Here is a 13,795-nt window from a genome sequence, read left to right as displayed (position 1 = left end):
ATTTGTTTTTTTTGTTTGTTTTTTCTTGTTTCGATCTTAACTCTTCAGGAACAGAAGTTTGATTTATTGCTTGCTCTAAAGGTGCTTTCACTGATGAAGGCACAGGAAAGGTTATCGACTCAAGTGGCAGAAAAATATTCCTTTTGGAGCTAAATGTCAGCCGCCAGACATTATCCTTGTTGGGCCGGTTTGTAAAAATCTTCTTTCATTGTCATGATGTGACCGCCATGTGGGAGTTTCCGTTTTATCTCAATGTAATGTAGCAATATCCAAAACTAGCATGAAAAGCTCCGACAATGCTTTTCCCCATTAAAATGTAGCAATAAATATGTATTAATTTGGTATATTTACTCTCGCTACATTTGTTTTCATCTCTTATTAATCGATTAGGAATATATTTGTGTTTATAGATGGGAAAAACAATCCACACAGTTTATAATGCATGTCAGGCTCTTCGGTAAAGTCAAAGAAGTTAATCGCCTGATTAACTTCTATCTTAATCGGGTGATTAATGGAGAACAAATGCACAACTCCAACAGAGAAAATGAACGTGATGAATTATTCATATAGGAAATCTGATGTGTTTCGCTACTTTGCGGGTTTATGCAAAGATCCAACAGGTTTAATATTTTGTCATTCAGCGGTTGTTAATGAAGACTAATGACATTATGTTTTATGTCAGTTTTAGGCTGCAACAAAGGTAAATGGTTCTTCTTGCTCTGTATTTGTAATACTATATAAGCACTTTTCTGCCTGTTGTTATCTTTTACCCCTTCAACAGCTCTAGATTTACACTTTAACACCAAGCATCAGCTCCTAAAGCAAGCTGGCTGTGAGCGCCTCTATCGAATCATGAATGCACATATGATGCGTCGTACTGGCGTCCCCACAGCTGCTGCCCTATTCTTTATATCTGTTGATGCACCTTGTAGCTCACTCATTCGCTTCTTTTATCATGCAAACATTAATAATTAAAGTGATATGTTTAATTTTGAAATGGCTGCTGCTAAAATCCCAGGCAGCCCTGAGCCTTGTTAAAAATCGTTAGAGCGTAGTCAGCAAAGCTGTCTGCTTCATTACATCCGTCTTTGAGCTCCTACGACCAAAAGCGTCTCATGTTCTCACCGTTGTCCTTGTTTCCAACTTGAAGCATCATTTTATTTTCTTATGAATAGAATGCAACATTCAGCCGCTAACTGACATTTATACTCAACATTTTATGGCTCCTCGACACATATCGATCAAGTCACCTCCACAGAATGAGCTGATGCACATGTCCAATAAAAGTAAGCCAGCAGGACTCTTCTCGTTGCCTTCAGAGTTGCAGGACTGTAACCTTTTAGTTTGAGCAGTGGGATTTGGCATCTTGTTGCAGTTTTGGGCTGAAGTTGTGCTGCAGTTATGCGCAAGCCTTGTTTCTGCTCTGGTGGCACTTAAAGTGATAACAGTAAAGTTTTCAGGCTCTCGCTGGATGCTACGCTGGATGCTACACGCAAATATATGTTCATTGTTGCCTGGAAATGACAAAGCAGCAACAGGAAAATGAACTTAGACAGGTTTTACAAGCGCCCCCTCACCTGTACGGTGCTCTGTGTATTTACATATTCATCTTGATGCTGCTTGTATGAAAAACAAGTGCAATTCCATCTCCAGCAGATGGTTACAGGTTGTCTCATTAGTAGAAAACCCCTCAAAGGATGCTTTAAACAAACACTTAAAGAATTAGCAGCAGCACTAGATTGCGCTGACATTTGTTCCACGAGAATTTCACACGCGTGCGCATCGTCTAGCCGCCTCGTGCCGGTGGAGGGTTTTCACAGAGCTGCTCACATATGGAGCGGGATGAAATGGCTCACGAATCTAAAGCCCTACATGAACTCATTTTAATGACAAATTAAATTAGAGGAGAGACCGAAATGACATGCAGGAAATAGCGTGTTCCGTTGCCTCGGGATTTCATTACCATTTAAGTGCTAATTATTGTTTGTATCTCGACAGCCACATCACATCTTGAGGTTTGTGCCTCTAATTCATAAGAATTCTAACAACCACATTATAGCGAAGGCTCGGGGCATGCATATTTGATAGGAAACCTAGCCACTGTTCATCACTCCAGGTGCAACAGGTGCACAGTTGAAACAGAAGGGCGCTGGGAAACCCTATAGCAGGTGACTACTCATGTGGTGTCACTGGCCATGTGTCTTTTTTTATCGTGCCCCTATCTGATTGCTTGTAAGGTAAGAGGACTCTAGCTAACAGCTTGCTGCTGGCTGTCCGGGGTCTCGCAAGATGCGGGATGAGTAATTTGAGAGAGACTGACGAGTGACGATGCTTGTCATTTGCATTCCAACACACTTTCCTTTTTTATTCGCGTATGATATGGCTTAATTTAGCTAAAAGAAGCTTTTTAGTCCTCAGACTGATTAATATTTTCACTGCACTCCACTCCTTTCTTGTGGAATAATGTCAGCCAGCAGCTACTGGCAGAAGATTTCCGCTGGCCATATTTGCTGAAGCTGTGCACTTGACTAATATTTCTCTAGTGGAGTGTTCTAAACTACAGAAAAGTGCCTCTCTTCTCTTGTATTTCTATCATTTCTTCCTTTTTAAAACAACAGTCTTTTATCTATTTTCCTGACAACGGAACTGTCTGTAAACCCTCGTTTCATTGCCTTTCTTCAATGCTTCCGCTTCTCTCCCCTCTGGTGCCACTAACCTGTGATCCCAGACTGGCAGTATGAGGGTAAGAGGTCAAACTTTAATTGTATGTTTTCCTTTTAATTTTTCTATAGCTCTACTACCTGACTCTGCCTCCATCACACCCTGCCCCCCTTCACCCTGCTGAAAGATGCTGAACCTTCCTCATCAGATGCAGAGCATGTTGCCTTTCATCACCTATTCCTCAACGTTAGACACCTCCTGTCCTCTTTGCTCCTCTGTCCCACCTCTCCTGCTGCCCCATCTGCTGCTGTCTGTCAATCCACCAGTACCGGTGTCCCATGCGCTCATGCCGTCTCATGCCCCCCCCCCCCGTCTGTGAAGTTGCTCCAGCCGTTGCTCCATTCATGATGTTGGCACGTGCTTTGGTCTCCCTGCGTGTCTGCTGTCACTATCGCACCGCTTGCTCCTTTTTGATGCTTGTGTTGTACCAGTTAATGTGTTTATTATATGTTGCATCAGTGCTGCTGTCCACCCTGTGACAAACTCTCCTATTATTATCTGGTTAATCGCTTTGGTCCAGCAGTCTCCAATTCAGTCGCAGATGGCATTTCTGTGACATTTTCGATCTGTTTTAAAGGTCCACTGTGTAAGATTTTTCAATATTTTTTTTGTTGGACTTCTCATTTACTGTAAGTTTCAGTAGCACAACACTAATATCTGTGTTTGTTCACTTCAAATTTAGATACTTCTGGAAACATCTATTTGAGTCTCTTCCATGGGTGCTAGAATTTTGCTCCAATATGTTTCTACAATTTTTAATACTTAAAAAAAGCTAATGTTAACAGAAAGATTAGCTTTTAATGTTGATGCTCAATTCAAAGGTCAGTGCTAGTTTCAAAGTATACCTGCAACCCACAGAAGGCCTCGGGGCTGAAAACACTTGGACGCAATAATGTAAAAATCCATTTGATCCCTCTTGTATGTTCTTCGCTGCCCCTGAGAAAGGATGTTAATGACAGGCAATTAATCCTTGCGATCTGTGTTAATATTTTACAAACAGGGTCTTTAGAGCTAAAGCCATAATTGCTTGAAGTTCAGGTAAATGCTGTGGGTGAATTAAACCCTCATCATTTTATTTGGGACAATTTGCACAGGTATCAAAGACTCCAAGAGTGTCCAACTAGGATTTGCTTTCAGGTCGTTTGAGCACTAAATCAAATTATGTTAATACTTTGTCAGTCATGTGAGTCTTAATATACAAGATATGAAAAATATATATATAATGAGGAATACTCTCCACATTTGGCTTGTAGACATTCTCAACTAGCTACTGATGTTGTTTTCTTTGTGTAATTGGATAATTTTTCTTCCTTCTGCCCATACAGAGTGTAAGCTGTCCCGCCCAGGCCCTCCTGCAACCATAGTAACCATTGATGAAGAGAGTCCCAATGGTATGTACCAACCAGTTACCTGCTTGCCTCCTCTCCTGCAGCATTCCACTTGTCCAATTGCTCCTGCATTCGTGTCATGGAGTGCACCGTTGGGACTGTTTGTGTTCCACAGCGAGCGCTTCGGTAGTGCAGAAGACCTTAATGCTTCCACTGCTGTAATTGTTTATTACTTGTGGCGTTGTTCTGCCGGCGCCACTGCTACATGGTTTACCAGATGCTGTGGTTGGACGGTTTTGATTGAATTATAATTGAAAGGTAAATAAATAGCTCCCGTTCCTGGTTTGTAGGTTTGTGCGCTCACGTGCCTGCGTGTCTCTGAGTAAATTCAGATGGTATTTGGCATCCAGCGGCGCCATGGCGTTCATTAATGAGTATTGTGCTCCTTGTACAGGTTGGATTTCATTGATTTATACAGTATTTTTTTGCTGCGCTCTTTCAGGCAAAAGTGTTGCTTCTCCATCTTTTAGTCATCTGCATCACTTTCCTCGCCTTCCTCTGCTTTTCCTGCATCACGGCTCCTTTTACAGGATCCAATCATTTGCCATCTGTTTTGTTAATAACTTGGGGTATTGGTTTGATTATGTGTGTGTGTGTGTGTGTGAGTGTGTGAGAGAGAGAGAGAGCGGGAGACAGAGCGCTGACTAGTGCTCTGGGAGGGAGGAGCCTTGTGTGCATTGAGGGAATGAGGAATGCATTTCCCTAAAAGGAGCAGGTGGGTGTTTGTCTCACTCGCTCTCCCTGTAGGTATTTGTACTGCAGGTTAATCGAGTTTAATGAGCAGATCACACTGAAGATTGGATCCAGAGGTTTGTTTCTGCAGGCGGAATACTATTTCACACATGCTGCTATTTAGGCTGACGCTACTGCTGTTTTCAAGAGGAGACTGTGTGCATATATAGGTATGCACATTTCATGCATATTTGAATCCCAAAAGCTCATTGAATGACAGATGAGGCATCCATTCATCAGGGTCTCGTGGTCTCGCCTCCTTCCTCCTCTGTGTGCAGCTGTGGTTTGAGGCTTTGATCGATCGCCAGGGGAATGGGTGTGATGGAGGTAGCCAAGCCTGCATCTGAAAGTCTCTCTCACTCCACACTGCTCTGTGTGAGGGATTTACACTAATCACCCTCATAAGGCACTCATTTACCTGGGATATGGGTCTCTCCTGGCTCCAGCATCCTTTTATTTATCTCCCCTTGATGAAACAGCACAGAGCCAGTTCTTCCTATAATGGAATGTAAAACAGCCAACCAGAATGATATTGACCCGTGCAATTATCCCTCTAAATGCATTTCATCGCCTCTATTCTGTCACACAGAAGCCATACAAACGGCACATAATAAGATTCATCTTTTTTAGTGTTTGCCTTTATTTTCATTCATGTCAGCAAAGGGGAATGCAAACAACATAATCACCCATCTGTCGTTCAGTGTTTGTTGGAGGTCAGGAAAGATAAGCAAATAAGTGTATAATCCTGTTCCTACTGGCTCCTTATGAGAGCAAATTTAGCCCCTCAGCCAAGAAAGCGTCGGCTTCCCGTTCAGACATGGCAGTCGAACGTGCCAAGTCACTATTTGTTCATCGCTGGCTTAGTATTCAGGGCAGAATCATATTTAAATCAAAAGAGTCAAAGGTCACGCCTTGGGCAAGGATAGATTCTGAAGTCCTCTGTTGTTTTTTTTTAAAGATGAGGTTGGTGCTTTTCTATTCTTGAGAAAATAGAAACCAAAAGAAAGATTTCATGAGAGGACAGCAGCTTGCTGCCTCAGTTGGAGGGTAACATGTTTAATTTACCAGCTGCGTCTTCCGCAGACCCGCTAACGTGCCAAAAACAACACGTGGCATCACGCTCAGTGTGCCGACCAGCCTCATTTCCTATAGGCTGCTTTACTGATCCAGTGTAAATGCAAAATGATGTCGTCCAAATGGGCTGAGGCACTCTGGATATAAGAAGGGAGGTTTTATTTTGACGCTGATCAAACTACAGTGAAGACTATGTCAAACAATCTCTCCAGGCTTTTATTACATCTGCAAATTCCTGATTTGCCACCTGCAGCACAAAAAAAGTCCCAAACTGTGCTGAGCAACATCTTATATATTAACTGCGCTGCTGACAGGCACCGATGAAACCTGCGTAGCACTGACCTCAAATGCTGTAAAATGGGTGGAATATGTAAGTGTGAAATGCGTGTTTGTCCTCTAATGTCACACATCAGAATATTTTTCCGCTGTCTGGGTCTCCCAGCTGCAGCTTTTCCAAGCATCCTAATCAGCCGAGGGTTTTACTGTGGTATCCATAGACGTGGGTTAATGAAACAGGAAGGCTTTTCAGACTACGGCCAATCAGAAACCTCACACGTCTGAGCAAACGACAGGGACAATACAATATAATGACATTAAACTCATAATCCTGGCTGGAAATAACCACACTGCCTCCATCAAAAGCAGGAAGCACTGCAGGAAAATGGGAATCAGCAAACATTTTACCAGAGATGCAAACTAAACAGTTTAACCGCATGTTGGTTTTTTTTCTGTGCTTTTTTTTTTTTAAAGATGCCTTTTTTAAGAAGAAATCCTTTGTGAATATACTCAAAAAAGATGTCAAAAATAAAATGAAAAACTGGAGAAAGAAATCTGTAGTTGATACAAAACCAAGGTGGGCTGTGATAAACTATACACACACAAAATATAGCTGCAACAGGAAATCTAAAGCTAATGGACAGGGGGGAGCCACAGGGAAGTTTGGGTCTTCTCACCAGTAACTCAGAAGTAGTTAGGAACACATATGGAGCGTTTTATTATCCATGTCCTTCAGCCTCTGCAGCTGATATATAGAAGTGTTCAGTGTTTTATCTTCCCCTGCAGGTTGAGGCCAAATGATCTCATATCCAGGAGTTCAAGCTCTGCACCTCTCAGCTGTTAGAGATGCTCTTTTTATTGCATTTGTAGCCATTTAATGTGCATCTCTTTCCAAAAAGATAGAACTAAGCTGTGTTGTAAATGCTGGGAGATTTACTGCATGGGTGCGACGCTCCACCCCGGATAAACCATTCACGGACCCCACCCACCCCCATGAGTCTCGCACGTTTCTTTTTGCACTCCTACTCAAGTGTGTTTCAGACCCGTGTCAGCTAAGTGACCTCAAGGGCTCGGCGGCAGCTCATCAAGGTGTTAAATGTGTTAGCAGTTTTAAGCAATTAATGGGATGAGGCAGCCTGTGAGTGTTTTCCTCAGCCACTGTGGACTCATTAGCTCCTCTCCTTATAGTTAATTCAATACCTCAGTCTGGTTTCATCACACAGCTTGTTTGTTTTCCTTATTTCTACAGTAAAACTCTGTAAATATTCTAAAAATAAAAAAAGAAACTCATTTCACTTTCATTTTAACCTCTGAGAAATATTTTCTTTGAATGGATGATTTCAGAATTTTATTTGAAACCTTGTCACATTTATCTGAATTGGCCTTTTTTTAGTTGTCCAACTTGTAATTAGATACTCTGAACTTTAAGGTGTGGCTCTCAGGAGAGACCACGAAGCTGCTCTTACTTTAATTAGAAATCTAATTTGTGGAGATGTAGGCAAGAACATCAATAAAGAAACCTAATTTTGTTATTTCAAATTCAAGATGAATATTCTGTTAAAGATGTGGTGTTTGCTGTATTACTATATCACACACACATGCACACACACACGCACAGTTCATTAGCTCCAGTTCTGATGATTGCTGGATCATCAATCTATAATTAATGCACAGTTGAAGGCCTTGGATTGGGATTAGGGCACAGCACCTGCTGCTGGTGGATTATAGAGCGAACCAGGAGGGCGGGCGGGTCTTACCGTATTAATAAAGGACTACAGATTTATTTATATATATATGTGTATATATATATATATATATATATATATATATATGTGTGTGTGTGTGTGTGTGTCTTGCACCTGTCTTCTTTCCATGATGCGTTTCCTGTTTATCTCTGGTTATATTTGTAGATAATCACTCCTGCAAAAGCCTCTTGTCCATCAACTAATTTACTTGAGTAGGTTTATATAATTGATTTTCTCTGCAGGGGCTTTTTACTGTTTAACAAAAATAGGTTGACTGTACCCACAGCAGAAACTAAAAACTAGCAGGTACCCAATGTTGACGTGTTTTAGTGAATCTCGATTGCCTCTGCATGTGCGTATATGGTATATTTGTGTGTGTGTGTGTTTGTGTGTGTGTGTGTGTGTGTGTGTGTGTGTGTGTGTGTATCCTGATGACCTGTACTGGTGCCTTCCTGCCTCTCACCCAGTTAGTGGTGGGGTAGACTCCAGCCATCATGTGACCCTGAACAAGAATAGGCTCCTGGTTAATGGATGGATGGATGGATGGATGTAGATAACCCATTATCTCATTTTAGTCAGAGTAATTGTGGAAGATAAATTGCATTAATTTGTGTTGCCAACCCAGAATACACCTCCTGTTGCCATGCCGCCTCCTGCAATACATTATCTCTAATAAGTCCACCAAAGGGACAGATATTTTTAATAAAAAAGATTAACTTGGAATTTAACTTTTCAGTTGCCATTTAGATGGCCTTTTCTCTCTATTATTGATGACAACCAAGTTCTACTCTCTAAGATGGTCCAGTTCTGGCTGGTTTTTGCTGGTTTCCTTTTATTTCCTAAGTTAAACTCATACATCTTCTCCACTTAACTTAAAATAAGTATGATAGATGTCTGGTCTGATTCTGATGTACAGTTCCATAAAGGATCGGTTAAGAAGGATGGCAGAGACATTTATTGCCCGGGACATCTTTCAAGCTGACACTGAGTGAATGCACAACCGCTTGACATCAGGAACACATTACACATTAAATCTCTCCTCAAATGAAGCTCTAAAATGGCTGCGTTTAAATAAGATTCCATCATTCGCTCTTCACACATCAGCTTCAGGCAGCTGCAGCAGATTTCCTGTGTCATGGTCTTATTTACCTGCTGTGAAAACGCCAGTAAAATGCACTGCATAAAAATATGCAATCCGAAGACTGACCAGCTTCAGCTTGGAAAGACAGTGGACATTATTTTGTGGATTAGCAGAATTTTCTGTTCCTGCTGAATCATTGTTGGTGGTAGTGCTGGGACCACCATCAGTGTCTTGACGTCACCGTCGGGCCTCAGTTCGGTTGCCGAGTTTCAATCTTTGCTGAAATGTGGGGCACATGTTGCAAGGATGGTTTCTGCCAGGCTGCTTTTGGAATTCAACAGGGAAGAAAAGTGTTGTAGGACAAACTTGTCTCAGGGAATTAATAGGATTGTCTGGAGAACAGTCTGGCAACTTTCATCATTTGCCGACCACGCTTTGTCGTAAGGCACCTCTGGTGTCAACATCTGCCCTGGCTGACCCCAGGACACAACATTCCACATTCTGGACGCATATAATATTGTGATGTCGGTCTTCCTTCAGGAAATGCACTTTCGCAAAGACAGAGCTGTGCTGCCTTAGAAAAATGAGAGGTTTGTGGTTCACCTGAGGTTGAGCTGGATTTCAAAGATGGTTCAATGCCACTCCTTGTGCTCAGGGGCCCTTGTCAAGGCCCTCGAGTCACTGAGATCAGACGTAGACCTGCTTCTCAAGAACTGTGTTTACAGAATGAACCAGCTGTTCCTAGTTAACTCCCGCAGGCACGCATAAATATACAGATGGCATTCCTGTCAAATTATATCAAAAGTTATAAGGAGCCATTAGGCATTTAAGATGGCAACAACATCCTGTCTATTCTCATTTGATGGTGGTTGTAAAGGAGCTCCCCTCAGTTGGCAATGGGTGTGTTTAGGCAGCTTCCTCAACAGTTGGAGATGATTCTTTTGGAGTTTCTTGACTTTGTAGCACAGCTGTTGTTCAAGACTGAAGTTAAGTTAAGTTGTGTTTGGCTTTATAGTTTTTAAAACTGGATAGGAGGTCCATCCATCCATCCAATTTCCAAATATGGAATTTCTGGAAGCCGTTCCTATGGTGACATGGTCATAGTTTTGGTTTGCTAGTGACAGACCTAAAGCAAAGATGGTCAGAATGGCTCAGAACAGCCATGCATGTATAAATAATGTACCTTTTATATTTACTGATCTTTAAATAGATACAAGGCTCTCTGTGCCCTCTGTCTCAATACTATGAACAATATGTAATTTCTGACTTCAGAGCCTCACAAAGATGTGCTTCCAGTTACCAAGGCAGATGTATTTCGAGACAGCTGTGCTCCAGCTGAATGCAGCTGTAAGTGGAGGAGTGTCTTTTGACTTTTAAATTAAATCCCTACAAGATCCATTTTTCAGATGCAGTTTAGCACCGCAGAGACGGATAATTGCAGGTCCTTGTCATTACAACACAGACATGCATCACAGCCAGTCGGCGGCAAACAGGGAGCAGACTCATTAATAGCTGCATAAAAATGAGGCAAGATTATTATGATTATAAGGTAAGAGCCTCCATCTGTGCTCCTTTTAGAGTATCTGAGTGACTGTGCAACATTAATAAACACACTTTGTGAAGGGCTAAAGTACAAAATGTTGCGTGAAGTAATTAAAAAGCACATTAAGGTGCCAACACTACTTTAATAGCTTCTAATGTTAAGTAGAATCAAGTTCATTATCGCAAAATCAGACCTGCACATGGTTTATGTTCCATTTTAATATATGTGAAAGTCTACATTCTTGGTACCTTCACAAAGGTTTATTTCCAGGGAGACAGTTTGCATTTTATCCTAAAAATGACAAACATTAATTTTCAGACTTCGTTTTTGCTTAGAATTCCTTCCTGGTTATCGTCAATTTGGTTAATCTTTCTGGACATTTTCAAACCTTCTGAGACACTCAGGAGGACCAGATGTCAAACCTCGATGACCGTTGCCAGCTGTGTTAACGTGCACTCGTTTTACTGCAATGTCTTACCATATAAATTACATTGCCTAATTGAATGTCCAGTTCCTAGAATGGGAGCCGTCAACTGTGTGTTCAGATGAGCCACAGAGGTTTTTTTGTTTTTTTTTCCTTTTAACACTTCCTGTCTTATCACCACTTAAACAGTCCCTCAGACTGTTTAAGCGTCCCAACTTTCCAGGGTTGGGATCCTCACCAACTTTTGTTGAAAGTGGATTCCTTCCTCGCCACAGGTACCGTCTTGGTGGAAAACATGCAGATAAACGGCCGTGCGCAGGATCCAGGTCGAACCATTTCGCTGACTCTGCTGGACAACTACGACTATTGGGTGATTTTGGAACCGGCCCAGCAGCGGCTGTATCTCAACAGCACAGGACGCGTTCTGGACAGAGACGTAAGCTCTCAATAAAAATAGATTTTTATGTCGCATTAAAAAAAAATCGCACTAAACTGGTGACGGTTATTGCACACAACCATAAACACTGTCGCTCGTCTGGAATAAGACTGGCTAGACTACAACAACAATAATAATCAATGACCGGTGATTATGGTTGGTGAACTGATGGCCATCATAATATCCTCAAAGTTCCCGCCGGCAGTTCTGGATTCCTCAGCAGTCTTCAGGCTGAGTTCCCTGAAGAGCTGGGTATCATCACACTCATTCATAATGCATTACCAGCCGAGACGATACAATTCATCATGTGAATTGCTTCACTGAACTCGGACTCCATTTCTTTCAGCTTGTTTTACGGTGTCGGTTCCCTCGCTGCCCATTATTGCAACTTGAGGTGATGAATAGAAAAGTCATTTATCTGCCACGTTATCCTGCTTTGTCAGAATATGGAATATTTTCCCAAATGCTCTCGAATTAAGCGCTTTATCTGTTCACGGTGGTGCAGGAGTGCATGGAATAGATATGCAGTATGGGGGGGACCGTCAGGAAGACGGTAATGAGAACATGTCAGGCATAAGGCCAATGACAACGACAGGGGTGGAAGAAACAATGGCAGGCGGCCTTCTCCAGTAATGAGAGGTGTGATCCATGCTGTGTTACACCAGATTACACAATAGGTCAAGATCATCCATGTTTCTTTATTCAGATTATGCTGATTATGCTCGCGCGCACACACACACACACACATACAAACATGTTATCCTTGGCTTGTTGTGACCAGCCAATTGTGTGATTTTATATCAAAAACTAGAATTGGGTATAAACAAAATAAGAAAATAAACCCACACCTTTTATAAATGGTGCTTTTATTTCTCTCTTCCAGCCCCCAAACTACATCATGACCATAGTGGTGCAAGTCCAGTGCACCAACGAGCTGGTTGGTACTGTTATTTTCCACGAGGTGCGGATCGTCGTGAGGGACAGGAACGACAACATCCCCCGCTTTCAGCAGCCGCGTTACTATGTTGCCGTCAATGAGGTAAGATGCATCTGTTGTTTTTCTTGTAGTGCGTGTACACCGAGACACTGTGTGCTGAATTCTAATAGGACATTGTGATGCTCTATCATTGCTGTGGTTTTGATCACTGCCATGAATCGCACCGTTCGAGTGGTCAGGCTTGTTTAATCGAGCAGAGAGGCATCCTTTCTGTGCTGAGAGTGAACAGTGAGCCGCACTTGACCCCTAACAGGCCAAACTCTCAACACTCCTGCACCTCCATCTTGCTTTGGCTTGCCTATTACTGCACGCTCCAAAGGTCCAGGTGCATCGCTGTCACTACCTGCTGCTGTCAGCCCAAATTACTGATAACAGAATTAGTCCCCATCGCTAACATTTCATCTGGGTTTTTTTGAGCCAATAAGGTCTCACACTGTTTTTGGATTGTTTGAAAAATGCCTCAGTCCTCATGGTCATCGCGTGTTCTACATTTATGAGTGTGTGTTATCGCAGCTGCCCCTGCACGAACATCACTATCTCCCTTGCACCAGCTCATCTGCCCACTGCATGGTCCTCCACTGAGTGCTCCAGGGAACAGCAGTCTCTTCCCTCTCCTCATACTGGCTTTTTGTTATTCAGCAGCGTGTGCATAAGTGTGTGCAGACCACTGCTGACTACAACATTTGCTCTCCTGGTTTTGTTTTATACTAATGGATGTCAGCCATAAGTGCGTGTAGATTCACCTTTGTTTCTCCTTCTCTTTTACTTTCTGTAGCTCACGCCAGTCGGAACAACGATTTTCACTGGATTCTCAGGGAATAATGGCGCCACCGATATCGACGATGGACCTAATGGACACATAGAATACAGCGTCCTTTACAACCCCAATGACCCGGTATATGGACAAGTCACGCCATGACAAACACCCTCTGCACCATTGTAAATTTCTTCAGCAGTCATGGCTTATTGCTCTCATCCAGCTTTCTTTTTATCTTATGTCGACTCTTGTGTCTCTGTTTTAGGAGTCCAACAAGACAGTAAGCGTTGGAAACACGCTTTCAGGGCACATTATCCTGGCAGAGAGGCTAAACTACGAGGAGAGGACACGTTACCTGGTTGTTGTCCAAGCTAATGTGAGTCAGCTGAAAACTCCCTTAAGCGTCTGGGAACTCCTGGTCTTTTTTCCCGTTATCAGGCTAGGTCGTGGTTTCGCACGAGCTATTTTGCATGCATTCAATTTCGTGCTCAACGAAAGCTATTATTTATATTCTTTGGCCTGAACTAAAGACTTGCCCGTGCAGTTTTCTTGTAAAATGCATGTAGTTATATAAAATAAAGTTAGATGGTTTACATTATTTATATTACTTCTTAATCCCTC

General features: G+C 42.3%; 1 protein-coding gene across 4 annotated transcripts in view; it reads left to right on the top strand.

Annotated features, from left to right (window-relative positions):
- Nucleotides 1-13,795, top strand: part of pcdh15a (protocadherin-related 15a) — a 121,918-nt gene that overhangs the window by 41,146 nt on the left and 66,977 nt on the right. For 3 of the 4 annotated variants that reach the window (XM_029835286.1, XM_029835285.1, XM_029835283.1), the window contains 6 exons: nucleotides 2,729-2,743; nucleotides 4,047-4,112; nucleotides 11,260-11,420; nucleotides 12,304-12,459; nucleotides 13,193-13,312; nucleotides 13,440-13,550. In XM_029835286.1, the coding sequence (XP_029691146.1) occupies nucleotides 2,729-2,743; nucleotides 4,047-4,112; nucleotides 11,260-11,420; nucleotides 12,304-12,459; nucleotides 13,193-13,312; nucleotides 13,440-13,550 (629 nt within the window). The remainder of the gene's footprint in view (nucleotides 1-2,728; nucleotides 2,744-4,046; nucleotides 4,113-11,259; nucleotides 11,421-12,303; nucleotides 12,460-13,192; nucleotides 13,313-13,439; nucleotides 13,551-13,795) is intronic. The other variant, XM_029835284.1, reaches the window with a different exon arrangement.

The sequence above is a fragment of the Takifugu rubripes genome, chromosome 4 (genome assembly GCF_901000725.2).
Source record: "Takifugu rubripes chromosome 4, fTakRub1.2, whole genome shotgun sequence".
Taxonomy (NCBI): domain Eukaryota; kingdom Metazoa; phylum Chordata; class Actinopteri; order Tetraodontiformes; family Tetraodontidae; genus Takifugu; species Takifugu rubripes.
This window is presented reverse-complemented; position numbering and strand designations above follow the sequence as displayed.